The sequence below is a fragment of the Halictus rubicundus genome, chromosome 10 (assembly GCF_050948215.1).
Source record: "Halictus rubicundus isolate RS-2024b chromosome 10, iyHalRubi1_principal, whole genome shotgun sequence".
NCBI classification, from domain to species: Eukaryota; Metazoa; Arthropoda; class Insecta; order Hymenoptera; family Halictidae; genus Halictus; species Halictus rubicundus.
The window spans coordinates 2,062,329-2,084,079 of record NC_135158.1 but is presented as its reverse complement, the minus strand read 5'-3'; the positions used below and the strand labels follow the sequence as shown (position 1 = coordinate 2,084,079).

General features: G+C 37.2%; 4 protein-coding genes across 7 annotated transcripts; 2 read left to right on the top strand and 2 right to left on the bottom strand.

Moving 5' to 3' along the window:
* Window positions 1-16: 16 nt before the first annotated feature.
* On the bottom strand, window positions 17-4,413 carry LOC143357985 (uncharacterized). Its single transcript, XM_076794759.1, has 2 exons — window positions 4,304-4,413; window positions 17-4,144 (listed from the first exon to the last, which is right to left on the bottom strand). Exon 2 carries the CDS (start codon window positions 4,038-4,040, stop codon window positions 1,200-1,202), a length of 2,841 nt encoding a protein of 946 aa, XP_076650874.1. The 5' UTR covers window positions 4,041-4,144; window positions 4,304-4,413; the 3' UTR covers window positions 17-1,199.
* Window positions 4,327-5,489, top strand: Adi1 (acireductone dioxygenase 1). The gene is made up of 4 exons (XM_076794801.1): window positions 4,327-4,585; window positions 4,777-4,896; window positions 4,968-5,147; window positions 5,211-5,489. Exons 1-4 carry the CDS (start codon window positions 4,463-4,465, stop codon window positions 5,349-5,351), a joined length of 564 nt encoding a protein of 187 aa, XP_076650916.1. The 5' UTR covers window positions 4,327-4,462; the 3' UTR covers window positions 5,352-5,489.
* Window positions 5,490-5,626: 137 nt separating this feature from the next.
* Rnrs (ribonucleoside-diphosphate reductase subunit M2) lies at window positions 5,627-8,986 on the bottom strand. 3 transcript variants are annotated; one of them, XM_076794784.1, is made up of 7 exons: window positions 8,742-8,986; window positions 7,739-7,801; window positions 7,480-7,668; window positions 7,166-7,401; window positions 6,874-7,102; window positions 6,577-6,795; window positions 5,627-6,408 (listed from the first exon to the last, which is right to left on the bottom strand). In XM_076794784.1, exons 1-7 carry the CDS (start codon window positions 8,808-8,810, stop codon window positions 6,256-6,258), a joined length of 1,158 nt encoding a protein of 385 aa, XP_076650899.1. In that variant the 5' UTR covers window positions 8,811-8,986; the 3' UTR covers window positions 5,627-6,255. The 3 variants fall into 3 exon arrangements, with proteins under 3 accessions (XP_076650899.1, XP_076650902.1, XP_076650901.1); XM_076794787.1 differs by lacking the exon at window positions 8,742-8,986 and adding an exon at window positions 8,421-8,443; XM_076794786.1 differs by lacking the exon at window positions 8,742-8,986 and adding an exon at window positions 7,971-8,367.
* Window positions 8,987-11,180: 2,194 nt separating this feature from the next.
* LOC143358448 (catenin alpha-like) lies at window positions 11,181-17,794 on the top strand. Of its 2 annotated transcripts, XM_076795614.1 has the most exons (8): window positions 11,181-11,485; window positions 12,041-12,376; window positions 12,460-13,192; window positions 13,646-13,672; window positions 14,374-14,607; window positions 14,723-15,325; window positions 15,723-16,400; window positions 16,690-17,794. In XM_076795614.1, exons 2-8 carry the CDS (start codon window positions 12,060-12,062, stop codon window positions 16,852-16,854), a joined length of 2,757 nt encoding a protein of 918 aa, XP_076651729.1. In that variant the 5' UTR covers window positions 11,181-11,485; window positions 12,041-12,059; the 3' UTR covers window positions 16,855-17,794. The 2 variants fall into 2 exon arrangements, with proteins under 2 accessions (XP_076651729.1, XP_076651730.1); XM_076795615.1 differs by lacking the exon at window positions 13,646-13,672 and having other exon boundaries at window positions 11,186-11,485.
* The last annotated feature ends 3,957 nt before the right edge of the window (window positions 17,795-21,751 follow it).

The window sequence follows — 21,751 nt, the reverse complement described above, 5'->3', positions numbered from 1 at the left end:
CGGTACGTTTTCTGAGTTTTTAGCGTTTTCTTTGATTATTTCTTTTTTTTCTGTTTTTTTCGTTGACTCGTTCGCATGATCACTTGGGTAGACGGAGAACGGATACTCGAGACATTTATACAAACGACACCATCTGCGAAAAGAAGAGTAATTTTTGTTCGCTGGTAATTTTAATCTCTCTCGTGTGTTCGTTTATTCTGACTTGCGTCGAAAAGGGAAATACATATGAAGGCAACGCGCGTTATTTTTTACATGTAGTAATGACAGAATAAAAATGAAAAGAATGGAGAAGAAGTAGAAAGGTATACCAGAATGTATTATTTGTATATTTCTCTATTTAATGCGAGTGAAAATAAACGAATAAGAAATCACGAAAACGCATTTTCTTTGCGCGAAAGAATAGAACACTCAACAACAACAACGCGTGGCAATGTTTCTTCTTTTTCTTTATAGTGCATTTGTTTTACGTCGCATAATTGTATTGGCGCATTTAGCTACGATTACCAGCATAAGAATCTAGTCACTACAGAATTCTTGTAACTCAATGACATGGAAAAAGGAAAGTTCCAGCCAAAAAGCTTAAAAAAGGAACGTTTTTACAAATGTATTACCCTATCGTCAAATAAATTCTGTTCTAAACGATTATAATACCTTGAAAAGTGGTTCTTTTTATTTTTAATTTAGTGAATGAAATCAGATATTTGTACGGTACATCGTTCTTATTGTTACCGGCATTGAGAGACTACGATTGGATTCCAGAAATGATAGGTGAATACGCAACCGAACTTTTCCGCTTTCTATCTGCGAAGTCAATTTTTCCATGGAAGCATTGAGCTTGTTCAGCGATAGCTACCCAAATGATTTTATCTTGTCTGAAAAACTGGTGCACATTTTTTCTTTGTACGCAATTTTTTCACATTTTTTTTATTACTAACCATTGTACTGGCATTTTGGCAATATCGCACAAATATAATATAGAACAAAAATGAACAACATTTGTGGTATCAATTAATCCTCATAAACAAAACATGAAAACCAGAATTCGATTTAATGTTGATCTACTAACCATTACAAAAACGGACGCGTATGTCTAGAAATAAAATCAGTCGCAACGGCCCATAAAAATGACTTATAAATTAAGACTAAAAAAAAATCAGAATTCATTTAGTAACATAACTGTTTCTTAAAACATAGATAGATTAACTTGAAACAAATAATTCATTCATTCGTTTGATACACTCGTACGCTTCTGTCGCAGGTACTTTCATACAGGCAGAAATGATTTCATGAGTTACATAGAAATTAGAAATTTTTGGATCGTGAGATCTCATAGGAAGTTCTTTATACATATCATTATAATCCCACTCAAAGTTGAGACACTGATCAGAAAACCGGCTACAGTTGTTCACCAGCTCCATGGAATTATTATAATCGTCCTGCGTGACTCTGTCCAAGTTTGTAAAGCAACTGTTATACAAATCCGCGTAATGAGTCTGGCATATGATCCTTTCGAGTTGACGAAGCTTTTTCATCAACGATTCGTATACCTTTCTTCGATTTTGCGGACATTCTCTTAGAAACTTTTTCGCGAAGTTTGTGAAAGACTTGAATAAAGACGGAAATAGATCGGTTCCACCAATGATCGGATACTCTAGAGACAAACAACAGGCTTCTATCATCAAGCGAGAGAAGTAATCGTATCCTTCGAAGTCATTCTTCCATCCAAAACCATAATAGTATACATCGATAACTTCTTTGCTTAGCCTGCAATAGTCTTCATCGGTCGACCAAGTAATTAAGTACCGCAAAATGTCTTCCCTTAACAAACTCAAGTTCGACAAATAGTCCCGCAGCTTCTCCGGGGTTGTAGGATCCTCTTTCAATCGGTTTATCACATTAAAACAACGTCTTTCGTAATCTTCTATTATAGAAATCGCGCTTGAGCTCCTCCGCATTAGGAGCCAAAGAGGCGTGAAATGTAATTTGTCTATTGGTTCGATCACAGCTTGAACCTGGTCGAATATCTCCCTCTTCGTAGAATCAGAAATTCTGTGGCCCTTGGTTTCCAAGAAATACGTCAATACTTTTGTTATTTGATTAAAAGTTTCATTGCTCGCGTATTTCGAGTTATACTTATCCTTTCTCAGAAAAGACATTTTCTTAGCAAGAGCCATAATCAGATTCTTAAAGTTTGTGTTTTTAGTAAATTGAGCTTGCAATTTGCGAATACTGTAGAGAACATAATTTACGTTTGTTAGATTGACAGTATCCTTCTCCAAGTATGGTATGAAGACATTGTTCATCAGATTATCCTCCTCGATTACAGAATGCTCCAATAGAACTATTATAAATTTCATGAATTTTCTTCCGTCCCATTGTGCATCTCCTATGCAAATAGTTCTTAGGATACTAGTTAAAAGTATTTCATTATTGTCCCCTCTAATCCCCATAAACGGAGATAGAAGAAGTGTGTCGTTGGCAGGAATCATTGTGCCACCATAGTCTTGGTGACCGATAGTTATTTTTAAAATAATAGTCAATATTAATCTAAGATTCTTCAATAGGAATAGCAAAACAATTCTCAAATTCGTTGATGTCTGCAAATTGGAATTTCGTGTGATGAAATCGTTAAATGCTTCCTCCGTGTGTGGAGATTCTAAGTAGTTTTTGCCATCGTGCTTTGTCAGATACATCATTACGATTTCGTAAATATCTGGTATCACCTGAAGCGACAATATTTTCATGACTAAAGTATAGCTGAGATTCTTGAATTCTTCGTCTGTCGACTGTTCAAGAACGAAAGTTAAATATTGTAATAGATTAAAGCAGTCTTTCTTTCCTACTAAAGATCTGTTTATGAAAACAAAATCAAGTATCGATCTGTCCCATTCTTTGTGACGACATAACAATTCCTTCATAAGCTCCTTTTTACCTTCGGATATGGCACAACAAAGTTCTTGCAAACTTAAAACGAAACTCGACTCGTTGGAATCTGGTTTCGACGAGAAAACCTGTAAACATTCTATGAGATGAGTATTTTGCGACAGCTCCTCGTTGCTCTTTATAAATTCTAGAAAATAGTAACATTCAATTCCAATAGATCGTTGCAACGAGATCATGCTATTGTCTTCGTCATCTATCTCTGCCCAGTTCAAAAAGATATTGCAATCAATTACTTTAAATTTAATTAACAACAATTCTATCAAATGTCCGTTTAACGTTGCTACTGTGGTTTTCATACGACTTTCTTCGCATTTTTCGTACGTTTCATTTCCAAACGTTACGTTGTATAATTTTTTTAAATCTCCAGAAGTAGAAATTATTTGGAACTTATGCTCTAGGCAATTGTGTACTGTGGAAACCAATTTTTTCAGCATAATACCATACCGCTCGCTTTTTTTTAAACTCGACGATGTTGCCAGAGGTATAATCTCTGGATTTGTTAACAGTAGTAGGAACTCCTGAAGATTATTTTCATAGTCTTTTATACTTTCTTCGAAATTCTGAGACTGTACACCGACTTCGTTCAGTCTGACAAGTTTGGTGTATGCAATTGATATTGTATCGTATATGATGTTCATCGACTTTGGAAAAGGTAATTCTTCTATACACTTTGTCATTACGGCCAGTACTTCTGTGAAGAGATCGAAGGGCATATAATAAAAGGACTGTATTAAAACTTTTTCGTATTCTAGCTTCCACAATATTTGTATAAATAAATACGGAGATATCGGTGGGCACATATCAACTAGATGGCCACTGACAATGTCTTCTGCCAAACGCTCTTGGTTCTTGAACTTAGTATTCAGTAATAAATACAAGTAAGATAGAGCACATTTCTCATTATTGACCAGACTCTTTTCTTTCGTGGGTATGCTATAAGATTCAAATAAGTTCAACATTGTTTCACACACTTCGTCAATGTGACTGATACTTTCGGACGTTGCCCGTACAGTAAGAAATTGTAGACCTTCGCATTCTTGGTTCTTCTTCATCAGGTATGTTTGAACCTTCTTATAAAATACATTTAGTTCATCCATTGTCACTACAATTATTAAACTACAATCAAATTTGTACAACTCTTTGTATTAGTGCAGAGCATGTGTCAGTTTTCTTGTATATATAAATTTATGTTTTTATATCTCTGAAAATTTATTGCGATCGTTAATACACGTATATAGCGAAGTATACAAATTCCGTGTTAACAATTACATGCTGCTAACCAGAATGCTACACATTATAAAAATGAGTAAGTACATTATGTGAAATACGGTAAACACGCATTAGAGAGAAATATCGTTACCATGAATGTCGGCAATTTTATTATTATCGTGCGTCTCTATGGTCAACGGAAAAAATATGCCGGTACTGCGTGGTAACCTTATCATGGAGGTTACGTCACTGGCCAATAACAGTCAGAAAAATTACGTGCGATTCGATTACATCTCTTCATAAAGTGAAAATGGTTCGTGCGTGGTACATGGACAAGAGGGACGCCGATCAACGGCTAGAACACCATAAAGTACCACCAGAATTCGTCTCCCTTGATCACCTGTTTGAAAAGACAGGTGTCGAATATTTCAAGGTTAGGTTAAAGTTCAATATCTGTTAAATATGTATTTCGTAACTATTCTCGCGTAACAGTCGTCGATCATTTCATAGATAACTGATACGTTTCATGCTTGATCATTATATTTCTACGTAGCTATTGCAAATAAATTTCAAAACAAATTATTTAGAAATGCTTCCGTATGTATTATTAACGTATGTACATAGGTCAATCACGAGAACTACCAAAATGATAACACACTGACAGAATTGAGAGAGAAACGTAGGTACACGTATGAAGATGAAATTACATGTTCGAAAGAGTGTTTGCCAAATTATGAGGAGAAAGTAAGAGATTCGGGTAAACCACGCGGTATAATAGCATAAATAAATGATTAACAATCAGTTTCAATTTTTAGTTGAAGAACTTCTTTACTGAACATCTTCATACCGATGAAGAAATAAGATTGGTTCTAGATGGATCGGGATATTTTGATGTAAGAGACAAGGATGACGAATGGATACGTATCGAAGTTGTAGCTGGAGATTTAATAATTATTCCCAGTGGTATATACCATAGATTCACTTTGGACATTAACGTAAGTATTTTATTTCTATAGTAAGTCAAACAACTTTCTGTGTGTCATTGGTTCATTTTACAGAATTACATAAAAGCAAAGCGCTACTTTGTGGGAGAGCCCGTCTGGTTACCACACAATAGACCAGCTGATAATATGGAGTGCCGAAAAAATTATATCAATCGTTTGAACGAAGGTTTCAAAGCTCAAACTGCTCTCTATTAAGAAAATGATCAATAGGTATAAGAGTATCTAATGATGACGGATCACGTGTTGTACACATTAAAATACTGCATATTAAATTCAGCAAAATAGCAATTACTTATACATACGCTTAATTAATATATTGTATAATGAAACCAACTGACGGACGTCTTTTGCATATCCAGCTTTTATAGCGTACATAAATGAATATTATAGGGATACATATATTTTTGTAATTCGAATTTGTTATATGTACAGTTTTAGAATAAAAGTTGCTCCAGTATCAGAAAAACTTGTATTCATTCAGATAATCACCTACGGTTTATTTTGATTAAATTATGTACATACATACAAAAGCCTTATTTAGGCGAATACTGAGTGTTTTGTATATAAAGTTCTGATTGTAGATCACTAGTTTTCCATACGGATTCTTGTGACTTTTTATACAAGATTCAATTTATACCTATATTCGCGTTTCGAAGTTTTAAACTTCCATTCATTCTAAGTCCATTAGTTATTACTCGAATACTAATTACATTCGACGTTTCTCTGTCTAGCGAGTAACGTCACGCGAGAGAGTGTCGCAATTAATATATATATATATGTACATATAATTAACCTGACGTGACTTCAAAAGAAGCACACGTGAAAAATACATCTAAACGTTAATCAATTATAAATTTCATCGTCAAGATGTAAAAAGATCAAATCAAAAATAAAATAAATACTACAATTATTTTTCATTAGAAACGGATTATAGTAAATCAATCGCTAATAAAAAGAAAAGCTAGTGCCTTAGTCCACACAAATATACACGCATAAACGAAGTGTCTCTACTAAATATATAAATACGATATTGGGTATATACCCTGCCGTGTTCGTTTTAGAACAAAAAATGTCTTCTCTAATATTTTTCTCTACTAAACTAAAAATCAGCGTTCACTGTGAAATTGGTTTCGAGTTTGTCCTGCATCACTCCCCATTTCTGATATTCTCCAACCTTTTTCTCGAAGAAGTTCGTTTTACCCTCCAAGGAAATATGTTCCATAAAGTCAAATGGATTTTCGGACAGATAAACCTGCATATTAAATAATCAAACAATAATACATTGATAACTCATAGTGTACATAAAATAACGTATTGAGCATTAGTCGATTCTAGAGCGATTATTATCAGCACCAATGTACCTTTTGAACGAGCCTAGCTAGACTTAAAATTACTACTAATTACCAACATTTTCACGCACCTTTTCACAACCCAGCTCAAGAAGCAGTCTGTCCGCAACAAACTCGATGTACTGACACATGAGCTTACAGTTCATGCCTATCATTTCAACAGGCAACGCGTCTGTTAAGAATTCTTGTTCAATTGCGACAGCATCTTTGATAATTGATGTGACCCGTTCCTTCGATGGTTTCTGCACCACATGTTTAAACATTAGGCATGCAAAGTCACAATGTAAGCCCTGAAAAATAGAACAAATTTGTACCGATGTCTTTTAACGGAATATAGTGTGTGCAAAAAATTTCTTTATTGTGCCAACCTCGTCTCTAGAAATGAGTTCGTTGCTGAATGTAAGGCCAGGCATGAGACCTCTTTTCTTCAACCAAAAGATAGCGGCGAAACTACCGCTGAAAAAGATGCCTTCTACCGCAGCAAATGCTACTACACGTTCGGGAAAAGTGGCAGACTCGTGGTTTATCCAATTCAATGCCCAGTTAGCTTTCTTAGCGATGCACGGCAGATTTTCGATTGCGTTAAATAAAAAGTCCCTGCGAAAGAAATTGCGTGAATCATAAAGGATTTCTTAACGAACATAATTACACGAAATTTACCTTTCTTTAGCGTCCGCGATATATGTATCGATCAACAAAGAATACATTTCTGAGTGTACATTTTCCATAGCAACCTGGAAGCCATAAAAGCAGCGTGCCTCTGTAACTTGCACCTCTTGACTGAACCTTTCTACAAGATTCTCATTGACAATTCCATCAGAGGCAGCAAAGAATGCTAACACGTGAGATATAAAATGCTTTTCGCTAGGAGTTAAAAGGTTCCAGTCAAGCATATCCTGCAAAGAGTGCGAATACGGTTAATGAAGATACTTGAAACATTTCTTTAGAATTTTAGAAATATATTAACGCTATACCTTAGAGAGATCCACTTCCTCCGCAGTCCAGAAAGAAGCTTCCGCTTTCTTGTACATGTGCCAAATGTCAGGCCACTGGATGGGGAACACAACAAATCTACGAGGATTCTCTTTAAGCAGTGGTTCCAGTTCTTTGTTGAACTCGCTATCTTTAAGTTGTACTTTCCTGACTGCTTTTGTTTTAGTCACCTAACACAATAAAAAAGTACTATTAATACAAGATATAGTTGATTAACTAATAATATAGTACACTAGTTACCCCATTCTTTACTCCATTATCCTGAGAGATAGTTGGTGAAACACAGAACTTCTTAGGGGATGTCTAAAAAAGAATGAATTAAAATTGCATAGTTGAAAATGCTAAAATTTTTCCTTTTTTTAGTTATAGCACTCAACACGTTTACATGGGTTTATAAAAAAAGAATAATATGTAGTATAATAATAATTACAGAGGCATCATACTTGCACAACTGCATGCAATATTATCACACCATTATCAAGATCTATGATGTGTACAAGGAGACTCAATACCTAACAATGAAATCCTATATCATCCCAAGTGATTAAGTCTAATATTCTAGTACATGAATTAACAGCATGCCGTATTTAAAAACATCTTCATTTTCCTTTCATTTCACAAACATAGAAATTAAATATCAGTGTTATGCACATCTATTTTTGTTGAACTTAACCTTGTACAGAACATACCATATCAGCCAAAAACGTTTCTATTTTCACTCAATTTGTAAATATATAATCGTTTCTTATCATAACTGTATACAATCATTTTATGAATAATTATAAAGATAAAATTTTGTGATCACGTATGATACAGCAAGCACATGTTTCAGCATATACATTTGTTCTTACAGTCATGAGCACAGCAAGCAATTGTGAACAATATAAAACGCGACATTTACTTTGAATCATAATGTATATACCATTACATTTCCATTTTATTGAAAAAATTGAGAATTTTAAATTTGTCTACGAAAAAAAAAGAAAAGTTACTGAAAGTTCAATTAATAACAAGCGCTAAGTTGATTCCTAATCCTGGATTAGAATTAAATGTTTTTTACTGAACGTAATTATGAAAATAGAAAACAAAATTTTTAATTTATTTTCCTGGATGCACGACCTTCTTAACGATGTAATAAATTTATATAATTAAATGCAATTAACGGCGTCTTTCCAGGTATTTAGTAATCAGGGTGGGACATTTATCGAAACAATATGAAACAAGGGAATAAAACTAAACTTACCTTTTCTCTGAGTGAAACATCCTCGAAGTGTTTAAGAATATTTTCCTTCGTTGAAACTTGAAGTGGCATGGTAAATTTTTAGATTGCTTGAAATGATGATAAATTGATACTAGTAAAGAGTCTTCTTTACAAAAGAATGATCTCTTGCAAGTCAGTTGCTTGAATGTCCAAAAAGCGGTGCCAGAGAGCTAGTCGTATACCCTCTCCCGACGTCAGTTTTCTCCTGTTCGCGCCAAATTGGTATTGACCAATCAGCTGGTTCGTCTTTTGGCGCCAAAAATTCGCGACGACAAAACAAACTAATATCCATACACAGAAGTGATTCAACAATCTTTTAGAATAATTTACATTGTTATGCAATTGAATTCAGACCTAAAAAGTATAAAATGAAAATATTTTCCTTCCCGCGCGTTTAAAGAGCCTGCGCGTTGCAATGGAAAAGTCACTGCGACACGCACACGTACTAAACATAATCGACATTAATAGTTAGTCTCAAAGTATACCAGCGGCGAAGATAAAATAAATTTAACTTATTGCAAAGTGCGCCCTTCTAGCTTTAATCAAGGCCCTAAAAAATTAAAACATTTAAACGGGAAAGCGTTGTAATATTATTTTTAATTTGGGTGTAAATGATTCTTCCCGTTTTCGCCATGAGATAGAATGCAAACGCCGGTAAGATTATTTTGTGCACAACAGTGGCGCCGTTTTCGGCTGGAAGCTCAGTTAAGGGGCCCGTACAGCGCCACTAAACGGAGTGGCAAATCGCTCAAACAGTTACTCAAATGTTACCGACAGTCGCACATTGTATACTCTACCACCACAGACGAGGTGTGGGAGTAGAGACCAATCACCCAATGTATTTTTCTGTCCCAAGGTCGGGGGGCTCTAGAGTAGGCCTGCAGCCAAGCTCGCATATGCGAGCCGAGTTCTCGTCATGTTATTTATATTTCAAAATGCACTTTTGTGCATGAAGTTTAATCGATTGAAATTCATAATATAAACGTACAATGATAAAACATAATAAAATTTAAAAAAAAACGCATTAGTCGGCAAGATTTGAACACTGGTTGTCCGGCTAAAAACTTGACACGCTACCGTCGCGGCACAACGACTCTTGTAGCCTAAAAAAATACGGCGTTACATAGGAAATAATGAAACTTTAATTTTCAATATCTCGAAAACCATTGAGTATCTGCCCCTATAATGGTATATATTCGTGAACACGAGAACGAGATCTATAAGTGTGCGAAGTTTCAACACAATCGGTGACCCGAAGGTCGCGGCTTCAGAATATATAAAATAACGTTCTTTACAGATCACATCTAGTTATAACTAGAATTATTATAATAAAACATCCCAAACATTTAGCATTCTCAATATACTAAAATGCTTGATAATATCGATGTGTTGATCTTCCCGCTGTAACTCGCATCATGTCATTTTACGCCTGAATTTATTTCGAGTCGATCTCTTCATGCGAGCCGCTCGCTTCGTGCGGGTACTCGACTCGACTCGCACAATCGAGCCGAGCTAAGCTCGGCTTGCATTTTCGAGTACTCGCACAGCCCTAGTGAGCACTCTCATTTCCTCTGTGCCTATACCTCGTCTGTGCTGAAATACCGACATAGCAAAAAATCAGTGGTTTTCTAGCGCCCTCTACCCAAATAGAACATACAGACTATGCATGCAACACTATGTAGTCTGTGACTCAAATTAAGGGTAGAGGGTGGTTCTTTGTCATAGAGGCACTTAGGCCTGCTTAGGCCTTAGGTACATGGGTACATAAGAGTACATGGAAAAATCAATAGAATCCTGTCGTCATCTCAAACAATATTGACTCGATAAAATTTGTTAACTAGGAAATAGAACCATGAAGGTTTTAAAGAAAGATCGAAATCATGTCGAAGAATTGACTAATTTCGCAAAGTAAAAGAAAGTGATAGAACGACAATAGCTCGAAGTAATCTCATTCACGTAAAAGAGAACAGATTTTTGAAAATACTTTAGTCACATTAAGGTTACTGGCCGTATTCATCCGACCAGACATTGTAAACAAAACATTCTTATTTGAATCAAAAGCATCCATCTTCGAAATTGTAATGCATAGAGAATAGAATTTATAGAGTCAAATCCTTATGTCGCATACACAATGATTTTTATTCCGGAGATAAAGGAACGAATTTATCCCTATTAATGTCAATGTTGCAAAAACATTATTATCAGTGTAACAAAGTTGAAGAAATTTGATGAAATCGGGTGATAGAAATTCAAAAAATTCGATTACACACAGATATGTAGGACAGCCACATCCACGGCGGGACGTACGAGAGGAGAGACGAAGGCACTGGAAGGCACGAGGCACCGCTGCGCAGCGAAGATGCGCGCTGCACGAGAGAGACGTTGGTGGGGGAAGCAGGCAGCTCAGGGGCCCCTACCGTGCCCACCACTGGTGTACACCGTGCTGGAATCGTTCAGCGAGCATCACTCTAACATTCGTGCTCCGAGTTTCGGGCGTAGACCGGTTTCGCTTGGCTATCGTTAACTTTTCAACTGTGGCGGAAATCATGACGTCATGAATCAAGTGTCGATGACAAACGGATGATACATCGAAATGATACGGGATTGTGTACACGCTAAAGTGTTTGCTTTTCAATGTGACTGATTCCGTGGGAAAGCATTCTAGAGATAGCTGCACTTGGGTTTTCGTCGCGAATCTATAGGTTCGAAGCCGTGGTCTTATGAAGGTAAGAATCTGTTGTTTCCTTCTGCCGATAAGTTTCCCCGTATGCAAGTGTCAAAGTCAAAACTCAAGAAACTCAACGGAGCATTCCCCGAAATTTTATGTTCCCTGAACGCATGCACTGCGGACGATCTTGGGATCACACCTTTTTAGTGAGTTTCGCGAGCGAACGATAAATACTTTTAATTCCATAAAGAATAAATGATCGTAATGTTATTAGCGGACTGCGGCTGTTTATGCAAGCGCGGAAACCAATCGAACAGAAACGAGCTCGCCGCACCGAGGCTTTTATCACAGTTGGAACTAGATAAGAGTCTTGTCCAGCCCCATTGCATTTTTTATTATATCAGAATATTCACTATAAATGAATAAATCCCCCGTCTAGTTACGAAATTCTAATCTGTATTCTATGTCTTGGCAAACAACTATTAACGAAATAATGTATATAAAAAAGGCATCGAAAAAATAAATTTAATTATCTGTATTACATTTAAAGGCACAGGTAATTTCACAACTGTTGAAAGCATCTACATATTCTGTAAATTCATTGCGTTTTCAGAGTTGATAAAGCAACAAAGATGTCAGATCATTTTGGCCCAATCACATTAAAATGGGATCCCAAGAATTTGGAAATTCGTACAATGTCTGTAGAGAAGACGTTAGAGCCCTTGGTTCTACAAGTTACCACGCTTGTGAACACAAAGGGCCCCAGCAAGAAGAAGAAAGGAAAGTCAAAGAGAGCTAGTGCTCTCGTAGGAACTGTGGAGAAGGCGACTAGTAATTTTATCGAGAAAGGTGAACAAATCGCTTATGAGAATCCAGATATTACTGCCGAGATGTTAAGTGCTGTCGAAGAAGTCAAGAAGACTGGTGCAGCAATGAGCATTGCTGCTAGGTATCATTTTCATTTTTTCTTTTCAATCTTATAGCATGTACACATTTTTAAATATATATTCATATTGTTATAAATCTGAACAGGGAATTCTCCGAAGATCCTTGCTCCTCGTTGAAGAGAGGCAACATGGTCCGTGCTGCGAGGAATCTTTTATCCGCAGTGACCCGTTTACTTATTCTAGCGGATATGGTGGACGTGCATTTGTTACTGAAGTCCTTGCACGTGGTGGAGGACGATTTACAGAAGCTGAAGAACGCGTCTTCACAAGGAGAATTGTTAGAGAACATCAAACAATTCGGAAGAAACGCATCGGAGCTAATGAACCAAGCAGCTAAGCGTCAGCAAGAGCTGAAAGATCCTCAGTTGAGAGATGACTTGGCTGCAGCCAGAGCTGTGCTTAAGAAACACTCCACTATGCTTCTTACTGCCTCCAAAGTTTACGTTCGACATCCCGAGCTAGCCGCGGCGAAAGCGAATCGCGATTACGTTCTGAAACAAGTATGCGAAGCCGTGAATACCATCAACGATGTTGCACAAGGCAAGACTCCTCTTGATAGTCAACATCCTTACGAAGGACCCGGCGAACTGGCTGCCGCGTTAGATGACTTTGACGAGAGAATGGTCATGTCTCCGCTAGCGTACAACGAAGTACGCACAAGACCTAGTCTCGAGGAAAGACTGGAGAGCATTATCAGCGGTGCTGCACTGATGGCAGACTCCTCGTGTACCAGAGACGAACGTAGAGAACGCATCGTTGCCGAATGCAATGCGGTTAGGCAAGCCTTGCAAGATTTGCTCAGTGAATATATGAATAATGTAAGTATTCCGGGAATTCTTTTAATAACTCATACGAAAATAAAATGATTGTTAGAGGTGTGCGAGAACCCGAAAATATCGGGACTGGTAATGAAGACATTATTTGGGATAATTAATTCGGTCGAGAATTTTATTTAGGATTGGAACTGCTACTCAAATATTTGAGAATTCCGAAATTTTTGAGAACCCATCCCGATCCTGAATAATTTCTTCATTACCGGATCCCACGTTTTCGGGTTCTGGCGCAGCTCTACTGACCATACGTGTACAAGCTATCCACACGTAAAACAGACTGGTCGTTTATTTTAATTTCTCTATGATTTCTCTTGATTTGTCTTGATTTGTCATTCGTAAGATACATTCTTGTATAGTCTACATTTCGCAGTTGTATTTACAAACTTGTATTTTAATATGTTCATTCTACTCATTTGTTTTTTATTTTGATGACCACAGTTACAGCTCGCTCGGGGTGGGAAACGGGTAAATATAAAAACTTTGTGTTCTGGCACTCTCTTTGCGTACAATCTATAAATCAAGTAAAATACATTAATTGCTGAACACTACTAGCTCTCACATACAATAATGCTCCTGCTCTCCTGCAATGTCTTACAACAAGCACTAATTTGATCGTTCTTAACAGTGGAGTGTCTATAAATTTTATAAATGACCTCTTGTTTGCACAACTGTAAACATAACATACTTCCAGTTGATAGAAATGAAGAAGTATAATAGAGTAGATACATAGTGCATATTGCAGATGTAACTTGAGACTTATTGAATTTAGACAGACTGTAGCTAGCCATTGCAATCGAAGTAAACATGTAGTTTGAACTGATTTCAAGTCGATCATAAATTCCAAATATATTTACTTATTTTCTAACATAACGATATTATTTTATTGTGTGAGAGTTTGCATCAACTATATGATTTCACGCATTCTTTTTTAGATTTGCTTGTGTACATAGCTTTTTTTCTTAATGATTTGATATTAAACGAATTGAGAACTACTTTCGATTAAACATACTAAATAATGTAATCTCTGATAATCATATTAATTAAAATATTTCCATATGTTCATTCTAATAATTTACTAGTAAAACAATAGCATAGATTTTATTTGGATGCCCGCATTACGCTAATCTCTGTGCATCGTTCATTATAATTCAACTATAATTTAACAGATGGGCGTCAAGGAACAATCCGAAGGTTTGGAGAGGGCAATTGATCATATGTGCAGGAAAACACGGGATCTTCGTAGACAATTAAGAAAGGCCGTAGTAGACCACGTATCGGACAGCTTTTTGGAAACAAGCGTGCCCTTGCTGGTTCTGATCGAAGCTGCGAGGAACGGTCGTGACAAAGAAGTCGAGGAATACGCGCTTGTCTTCACAGAACATGCGAATAAATTAGTAGAGGTAAACGTTTTGTTCGGCAATCGATATTCTTGCGCATTTCTAAATATTACACATTATGTGAACCTGCATAATCAACTTCTGATGTAATTGATTAATTTTTCATTCATGCAATCAGGTCGCCAATCTAGTGTGCAGTATGTCCGGTAATGAGGACGGCGTAAAGATGGTTCGCTATGCCGCAGCACAAATTGGTAACTTGTGCCCTCAAGTAATTAACGCGGCCAGGGTATTGGCGGCTCGTAACAGGTCAAAAGTAGCTCTGGACAACATGGAAGTATTCCGGCAGGCGTGGGAGAATCAAGTGAGAGTATTAACGGAAGCGGTCGATGATATTACCACCATCGACGATTTCTTGGCCGTGTCCGAGAATCATATCCTAGAGGACGTGAACAAATGCGTGCTGGCATTGCAAGAAGGCGATGCTGACACCTTAGATAGAACTGCGGGCGCGATCCGCGGCCGATCGGCCAGGGTCTGTAACGTTGTCCAGGCTGAGATGGATAACTACGAGCCCTGTATCTATACCAAACGGGTTTTAGAAGCTGTGAAAGTTCTGAGGGAACAAGTAATGCCGAAATTCGCGCAGCGAGTAGAAGTCGCGGTAGATGCTTTGGGTAGTAATCCTGCTAAAGAGGTGGATGAGAATGACTTTATAGACGCTTCAAGATTAGTTTACGACGGAGTCCGTGAAATTAGACGCGCTGTATTGATGAATAGAGTAAGAACACCTCAAGTTTCAGACCGAGGCTCGGACTAACACGCCTGCGAGTGAAATCCTGCTGCAGAACAGCTATACTGGCAATCATATTTGGACGGTCTTAAAAAGATGATAAATTATTTAATATTGGACCATACGCCTTCGCATTTCGAACATATTAAAAAGTCGATAGTAATGGAACAATGTCCTCAAATTCTTCTAATCTCTTTTCAGTTTTGTATATTATTTCTTCAATTTTTCTATCAATGCATAAAGTCTGCATTCTATTTAATTTCTAAAGTCATTGAAATCGGAGGGTAGGCAGCTGTTCAGCAGTTTCACTCGCCCGTGTAACCCTAGCTTTAAGTTTTAAACAGAGACTCGTTCGTCGCGTCGGTCTGATATAATTTTTTTTCAGGCGGACGAAGATTTAGATCCCGAGGACGTCGAGCTCGACGAACACTATACATTAGAAACCCGTAGCAAATCGAGCGCTCAAACCGGTGAGCACGGCGTCGACGAGTATCCAGAAATCAGTGGCATAACAACTGCACGCGAAGCCATGCGCAAGATGCCAGAGGAAGATAAGCAGAAAATCTTGCAACAGGTGGAGTTCTTTAAGAGCGAGAAGTTGAAGTTCGATAAAGAAGTTGCCAAATGGGACGATGCTGGAAACGATATCATCGTTCTGGCGAAGCACATGTGCATGATCATGATGGAGATGACAGACTTTACTAGAGGTCGTGGACCTCTGAAGACTACTATGGACGTGATCAACGCGGCTAAAAAGATTTCCGAAGCCGGAACGAAATTAGATAAATTAACTAGGCAAATTGCGGATCAATGCCCGGAGAGTTCTACCAAGAAGGACCTCCTGGCGTATTTGCAGCGTATAGCATTGTATTGTCATCAAATGAATATAACTAGTAAAGTTAAAGCGGATGTACAAAATATTAGCGGGGAATTGATCGTTTCCGGGCTGGATAGCGCGACTTCTCTCATCCAGGCGGCAAAGAACTTGATGAACGCGGTGGTTCTTACTGTTAAGGCTTCGTATGTTGCGTCAACAAAGTATCCTCGACAATCTACAGTAACTGTGAGTATCGTTGATATATCTGTAATGGGCGGACAAAAGAGTCTAACGCAAATTTTGGTGATCAAAATGTAAATCTTAAGTACTCTTTGGCTCGTCCACTAAAGATATTGCAATCAGTAACATTGTATTAATATACATGGTATATTTTCGCATACAAGTAACATTAATATTCAAACCTGTTTACTAACTAACAATTGGATTACACAGTATGTGAGTATTTATGTAGCTATGCTGGTCATCGATCGTTTGCATTTTCCGCTAAGTATTGATTGTTTTTCTGTTCGTTTAGTCACCGATCGTTGTGTGGAAAATGAAAGCACCGGAGAAGAAACCGCTGGTACGACCTGAGAGACCAGAAGAAGTTAGAGCCAAAGTACGTAAGGGTTCGCAGAAAAAAGTGCAGAATCCGATACATGCACTCTCAGAGTTTCAGAGTCCTACGGAAAGCGTTTGAACGCTCATGTGTAAGTAATTTAATAAAAGTAAAATCTATAGACAGCATCACCTTTGGAGAGCGATTCGAGCAAGATGTTTTATTTTCTACTGAATACAACGTTCAAAGACTTAATCTGCATTTATTAACGATTTCCTGTGTATCACGAAATGTAGACACTCTCTGCAAAATGATATCTCGTAGAAAGTTAAAATACGGAATTAAATGTTACTAACATATTTTAAATATCATCAGTGTACAATCATATTATAGCGTATTGATATACTTGTAATATCTGGTAGTAAAGGAGCAATTGAGAAAGATTTTAAATGGTAAAATATAAAGAAAAATTCATTTCACGTTTGAAATTGTGATAGAGATGGAAAACATTCCGAACAGAAATATAATGAAACTATTTGAAAATAAAATATCTTGCGTAAAGTAAATGTTAATATTCTTTGTAATTATTGATCGATAAACGTTTGGAAAAGCAAGAAGAACACTATAATGATCATGTCAATTTTCAGATGGAACTTAATTAGATCTCAAAAAATTAATCTCTTTTTGTAGAATATATATGACATTTAGATTTGAATTATTATACATACAAACTAATAAGTGTCAACTATATTTCATAAGATATAAGAGTGTTTTATGATTTGATGATATTTGATAATATTCATATTGATTAGAACGCGTTTTAATCACTATGAAGTACGTATGGGTATTTAAGTAAATTATACATTACTTAAATAAGACGTTTACAATGTTTTACTACACGTAAATATCGATAATGATTACGAATATATTTTTTTGCAAGTGAAGACTTCAATGCAAAATGTGACTCTAATATATTAATTAATAATCGACAATAGCAATTAAGTATCGAAGGGATGCCAATTTTTTCATTATCATGTGTACAATTGATATACAAATATAAATTTTTTATTATATACATCAATTTTTATTGGACTTTTATTAAATAATATTGAATGATGGGTGACGTATGTATATTTAAATATATGTGCACGACAGCTTATCAAAGGCCTCATAGTTTTTTATGTTGCGATATTGAAGAATACTTATGCATACACGAACGGAAATGTTGCAAACAAATTTGACTTTTTCTCGTTGTCTTTTTCAACTATTTAACCATTAATACACTTTATTATACATATCCGAGAGACTAACACTTCTTAGCGACAAAGTGACTATCTTTTGAAGTATTTAAATGTCTAAACCTTTGAGAATAAAGATTGTTACTTCAAGTAATGACAACCGAAGCGACAATGTTTTAGATTTTAGATTTTATAGAATGCCCGTGTTCTGCACTAAGGTCGCAGGACAGTCTTTCGTCTTCAACGGGACAGTATCAAGGGAGAGCTAATTTTTGACACCCTCAAGTGTCCATGTTACTTTCTCTTCCTGGGTTCTACGATGACGAAAAGTCAAGCCAAAATGTATATTATAATCTAAGAACACTGAAAACTATCAACATAATACTTTAAATACTGTTTCAGCAGCTTCATAAATTTTGATTACATATAAAATGCTAATTTAGTAACCCATATTTTAAGTTACATTTGAAAACAATATATAATAAATAAAAAAACTAATTAGTACGTCGTAATTCAATCAAAGTAGACACCACAAACTCCGCAAAATACGCAAACTACAAACTGCAACGGACGCTTCAATATCGTAATGAGCAATTCGGGAGTGGTCAATTTTATTTCTTCAAAATCCAATCTAGGACTGTACGGTCTCCAAAATGTCTATTTTTACGTGATCGTAGTTTGTAATATTCGACAGCATACTGCCTATCACGAGGCATCCGAAACAAGTGTGACGTCAGGCAGTATGCTGCAAAATACTCCACGATAACGTAAAAATAGGCATTTTGGAGACCGCACAATCCTAGATTAGACTTTTAGGAAACACAATTAACCACTTCTGATCTACTCATTGCGATATCGAAGCGTTAGTTTAGCCCCAATTTACCCTTGTAAGTTTCGTATACATACACATATATGGGTTTCTTCTGTGTATGTAGTTACACACAGCACGAAGCTACGGATGCAGGCATCGCCTGTAATTTGGGTAGAGGGCGCTAGAAACACACTAATTTTTGCGACGTCGGTATTCCAGACCGTGTGACTGTCGATAACATTGTTTTCTGCAGTAGACTGTGCCTCCCTCTAGTGGCAACAAATGGAAACAACATCGGTACGGACCCCTGAAAGGAGCTTCCAGGATTAGCCGCAAACAGCGCTACTATCGTGCATAAAATAATCTTGCCGGGATTTGCATTGTATCTTATGGCAAAAACGGCAAGAATCATTCATACTCGAATTAAAAATAATATCAGAGAGGAAATGAGAGTGCTCACGCCCGGGATTTTAGTGTCCCCGGTATAGTGCTGTCCTCTAGTCTAATTTTTAGCCAGGACCAGAACCTGCATCATCTTTTTAGCCTGGACCAGAACCTGCATCATTTGCCTGCATCATTAGCAGCGAATTCCTAATAATGCCAGAGTGGATGCTACTTTTATGAGGCTCTTCTATGTAGGCTCTGATTTAGCCTCAAAGATGATGCAGGTTCTAATACAGGCTAAAAAGATGACGCAGAAAAGTGGGGACACTAAAACCCCGAGCGTGAGCACTCTCATTTCGTCTCTGATAATACAGAGGGTATTTCGTCGGTGCAGAAGACCACTAAGGAAATTCTCATCAGTGAGAAGGTGAATCATCACGGGCCCATATCGATTATCAAATGTTACATTCTCCGACCAGAGTTGGGCAAAATATTTATCTAAATAAAAATTTCGAATAACGAATAAAAGATAACAAAATTTTTATTTCCTTATTCGGAGGTTCGAATAAAAAAAGTATCTTTATTCGACGAGTATCGAATAAATAATTTTATTCGACGAAAAAAGATAATTTTTTTTATTCGAAGTGGATTTATTCGAACTTCCAATAATTTTGTCATCTTTTATCTGTATTTTCTATTCGAAGGCTTCTAATAAATCTTCGAATTACTTTTACCGAGCGCCGAGATTCAAAGACCCAGCGACGACAAACGACATACAATGTAAGCGGATGGAGAATCGCGCACGAATGAAAGTTTAAACTTTTAGATTTATCAATATATCCTCATAAAATTGTGACGAGCGAATGGAGGGAATTTTTCTGATGAAAATGTGGTCAAATTCGAGTGTAATCGACCAAGTTTCACTGATACCTAATGTTACGATAAAAATTACTATCTCATTAAAGACAGTCCAAATGATGTCGTGTTTGGACTCATTTTGATCGGGATGAGCTCTACAACTCATTCGTATTAACAATGTTGTTCTGATTAAAAACATACAAGCATAAATTGCCAATAATGTTCGATGTAGCCGAGAGGAAACCAACTTTCGAGGAAGGAAAGTGATGTTTAAATAACTACAAGTGTTTGTACAGTTTCAATGCAACTATAGTTGCCGCACGATTCAAGACCAGCAATTGTAAATTATAAAAACAGGGCAGGGAAAACATTTCTTCATGCCGATCTAACGTAATAGAAGTAATACTTTGCAATATACATATAGCATACGACCGAACACAAATAGCAACCCGTCCTTTAGAAAATAATTTCGAATTTCTAATTTACTCGAATTTGTTAAACGGACCATGATTTTATTTTTTGTATGAGACATGTTTATATTGGCAGTTTATGTGGCACAATTTTGTACGATCTTTATTAGATTTACATATATGAACGAATTTTGAACACTGTGTACAATAATAGGAAAAAAAAAACGAAATTACATTTTTTTCAAGACGTATGCGATGACTACAGTGTTACTTCAAGTTACTACAGTGTTACTACAAGTTATTACAGTGTTACTACAGTGTTGACTACAACTACAGTGTTACTACAACTACGCTACTGTACAACTATAGTGATTTCTCGATATATCTCAGCAAAATTGGTCTCGATGTCGTTTATCGTTCAAGGACACTACTCTTTAATTCGCGCCGAATGTAGAAAAGGACAGCGATGCTCGCCTCCGAGGCCTTCGTCGCAGAGGATTGTAAACATATTCGTCCTATACCCTACATGTCAAAGACACTGTTATGTACGTATTAGGGACCCGAAATTACGATACTTGTCTGCAGATGGCACAACCGGTTAATCTATCAATTTCGCGGCATGAGTTCAAACGCCTCAAAGTACTAAGGTACTAAACTCCCGAACGCGGCTTTATCTGGGAAGGGAAAATGGATATAAAATGTTATAAACGTAACTTGGTCGGAAAACTTTACTGTATTTCTAATAATGTTGATGGGTCGACAAAGTGATTTTCGAGATCAAAAACGAGTGTCGCGGGCCTTTGCTCTGTTCCTTTTATCGGACCTCCGGTTCCAGGATGCGTTGATAGTGGGGCGTCGTGAGGTCCAATCAGAAGGGTAGTCTCCTCCCCTAAGTTGCGTGGGCCTAGAATGCGTAAGGCCTCGAAGGAGTGGCCCAAGGGGACGTAATCTGAGGGGTTACTCGCGTGTAGCATGCCACGTGCGTTTCGATTGCCGTTCGATGTCTTCGTAGGTGGCCTCTTGTTCGGGGGTGACTAATTTATGTCTTCCAGGTCCTTGAGGGAGGCTGTAGAGCTGTCTTCTCTCGGGTCTGTTTTTCCTCGTTGTCCTTCGCTTAAGGGGAGGGAACCGAACCTGACCAGGGCAAGCTCCAAATGCCCCGACACAATAATGATCGTCACGACAATCTTGAGCCGTGCCCACCGCCTTAAGCGGGCCTGGTCCTAGTAGAAGTGGTTCCGCTCCGTTATCGCTTGCAGCTGGCATTCCTTGCGTCTCGCTTTCCCTACTCGAGTGACCTCTTAACTTAACATAACATTTTCTAACTGCGCTTTCTT

Excerpts from the sequence above, each read along its gene's own strand:
- LOC143357985 (XM_076794759.1), bottom strand. The coding sequence starts at position 4,040 with ATGGATGAACTAAATGTATTTTATAAGAAGGTTCAAACATACCTGATG.
- Rnrs (XM_076794784.1), bottom strand. The coding sequence starts at position 8,810 with ATGCCACTTCAAGTTTCAACGAAGGAAAATATTCTTAAACACTTCGAG. Across the intron at positions 7,402-7,479 it reads AGGAAGTGGATCTCTCTAAG|GATATGCTTGACTGGAACCT; the intron begins GTATAGCGTTAA and ends CACTCTTTGCAG. Across the intron at positions 6,796-6,873 it reads AACTCATTTCTAGAGACGAG|GGCTTACATTGTGACTTTGC; the intron begins GTTGGCACAATA and ends TCTATTTTTCAG.
- LOC143358448 (XM_076795614.1), top strand. The coding sequence starts at position 12,060 with ATGTCAGATCATTTTGGCCCAATCACATTAAAATGGGATCCCAAGAAT. Across the intron at positions 15,326-15,722 it reads GCGCTGTATTGATGAATAGA|GCGGACGAAGATTTAGATCC; the intron begins GTAAGAACACCT and ends ATTTTTTTTCAG. Across the intron at positions 16,401-16,689 it reads CTCGACAATCTACAGTAACT|TCACCGATCGTTGTGTGGAA; the intron begins GTGAGTATCGTT and ends CTGTTCGTTTAG.
- Adi1 (XM_076794801.1), top strand. The coding sequence starts at position 4,463 with ATGGTTCGTGCGTGGTACATGGACAAGAGGGACGCCGATCAACGGCTA. Across the intron at positions 4,586-4,776 it reads CAGGTGTCGAATATTTCAAG|GTCAATCACGAGAACTACCA; the intron begins GTTAGGTTAAAG and ends GTATGTACATAG. Across the intron at positions 4,897-4,967 it reads TGCCAAATTATGAGGAGAAA|TTGAAGAACTTCTTTACTGA; the intron begins GTAAGAGATTCG and ends TTCAATTTTTAG.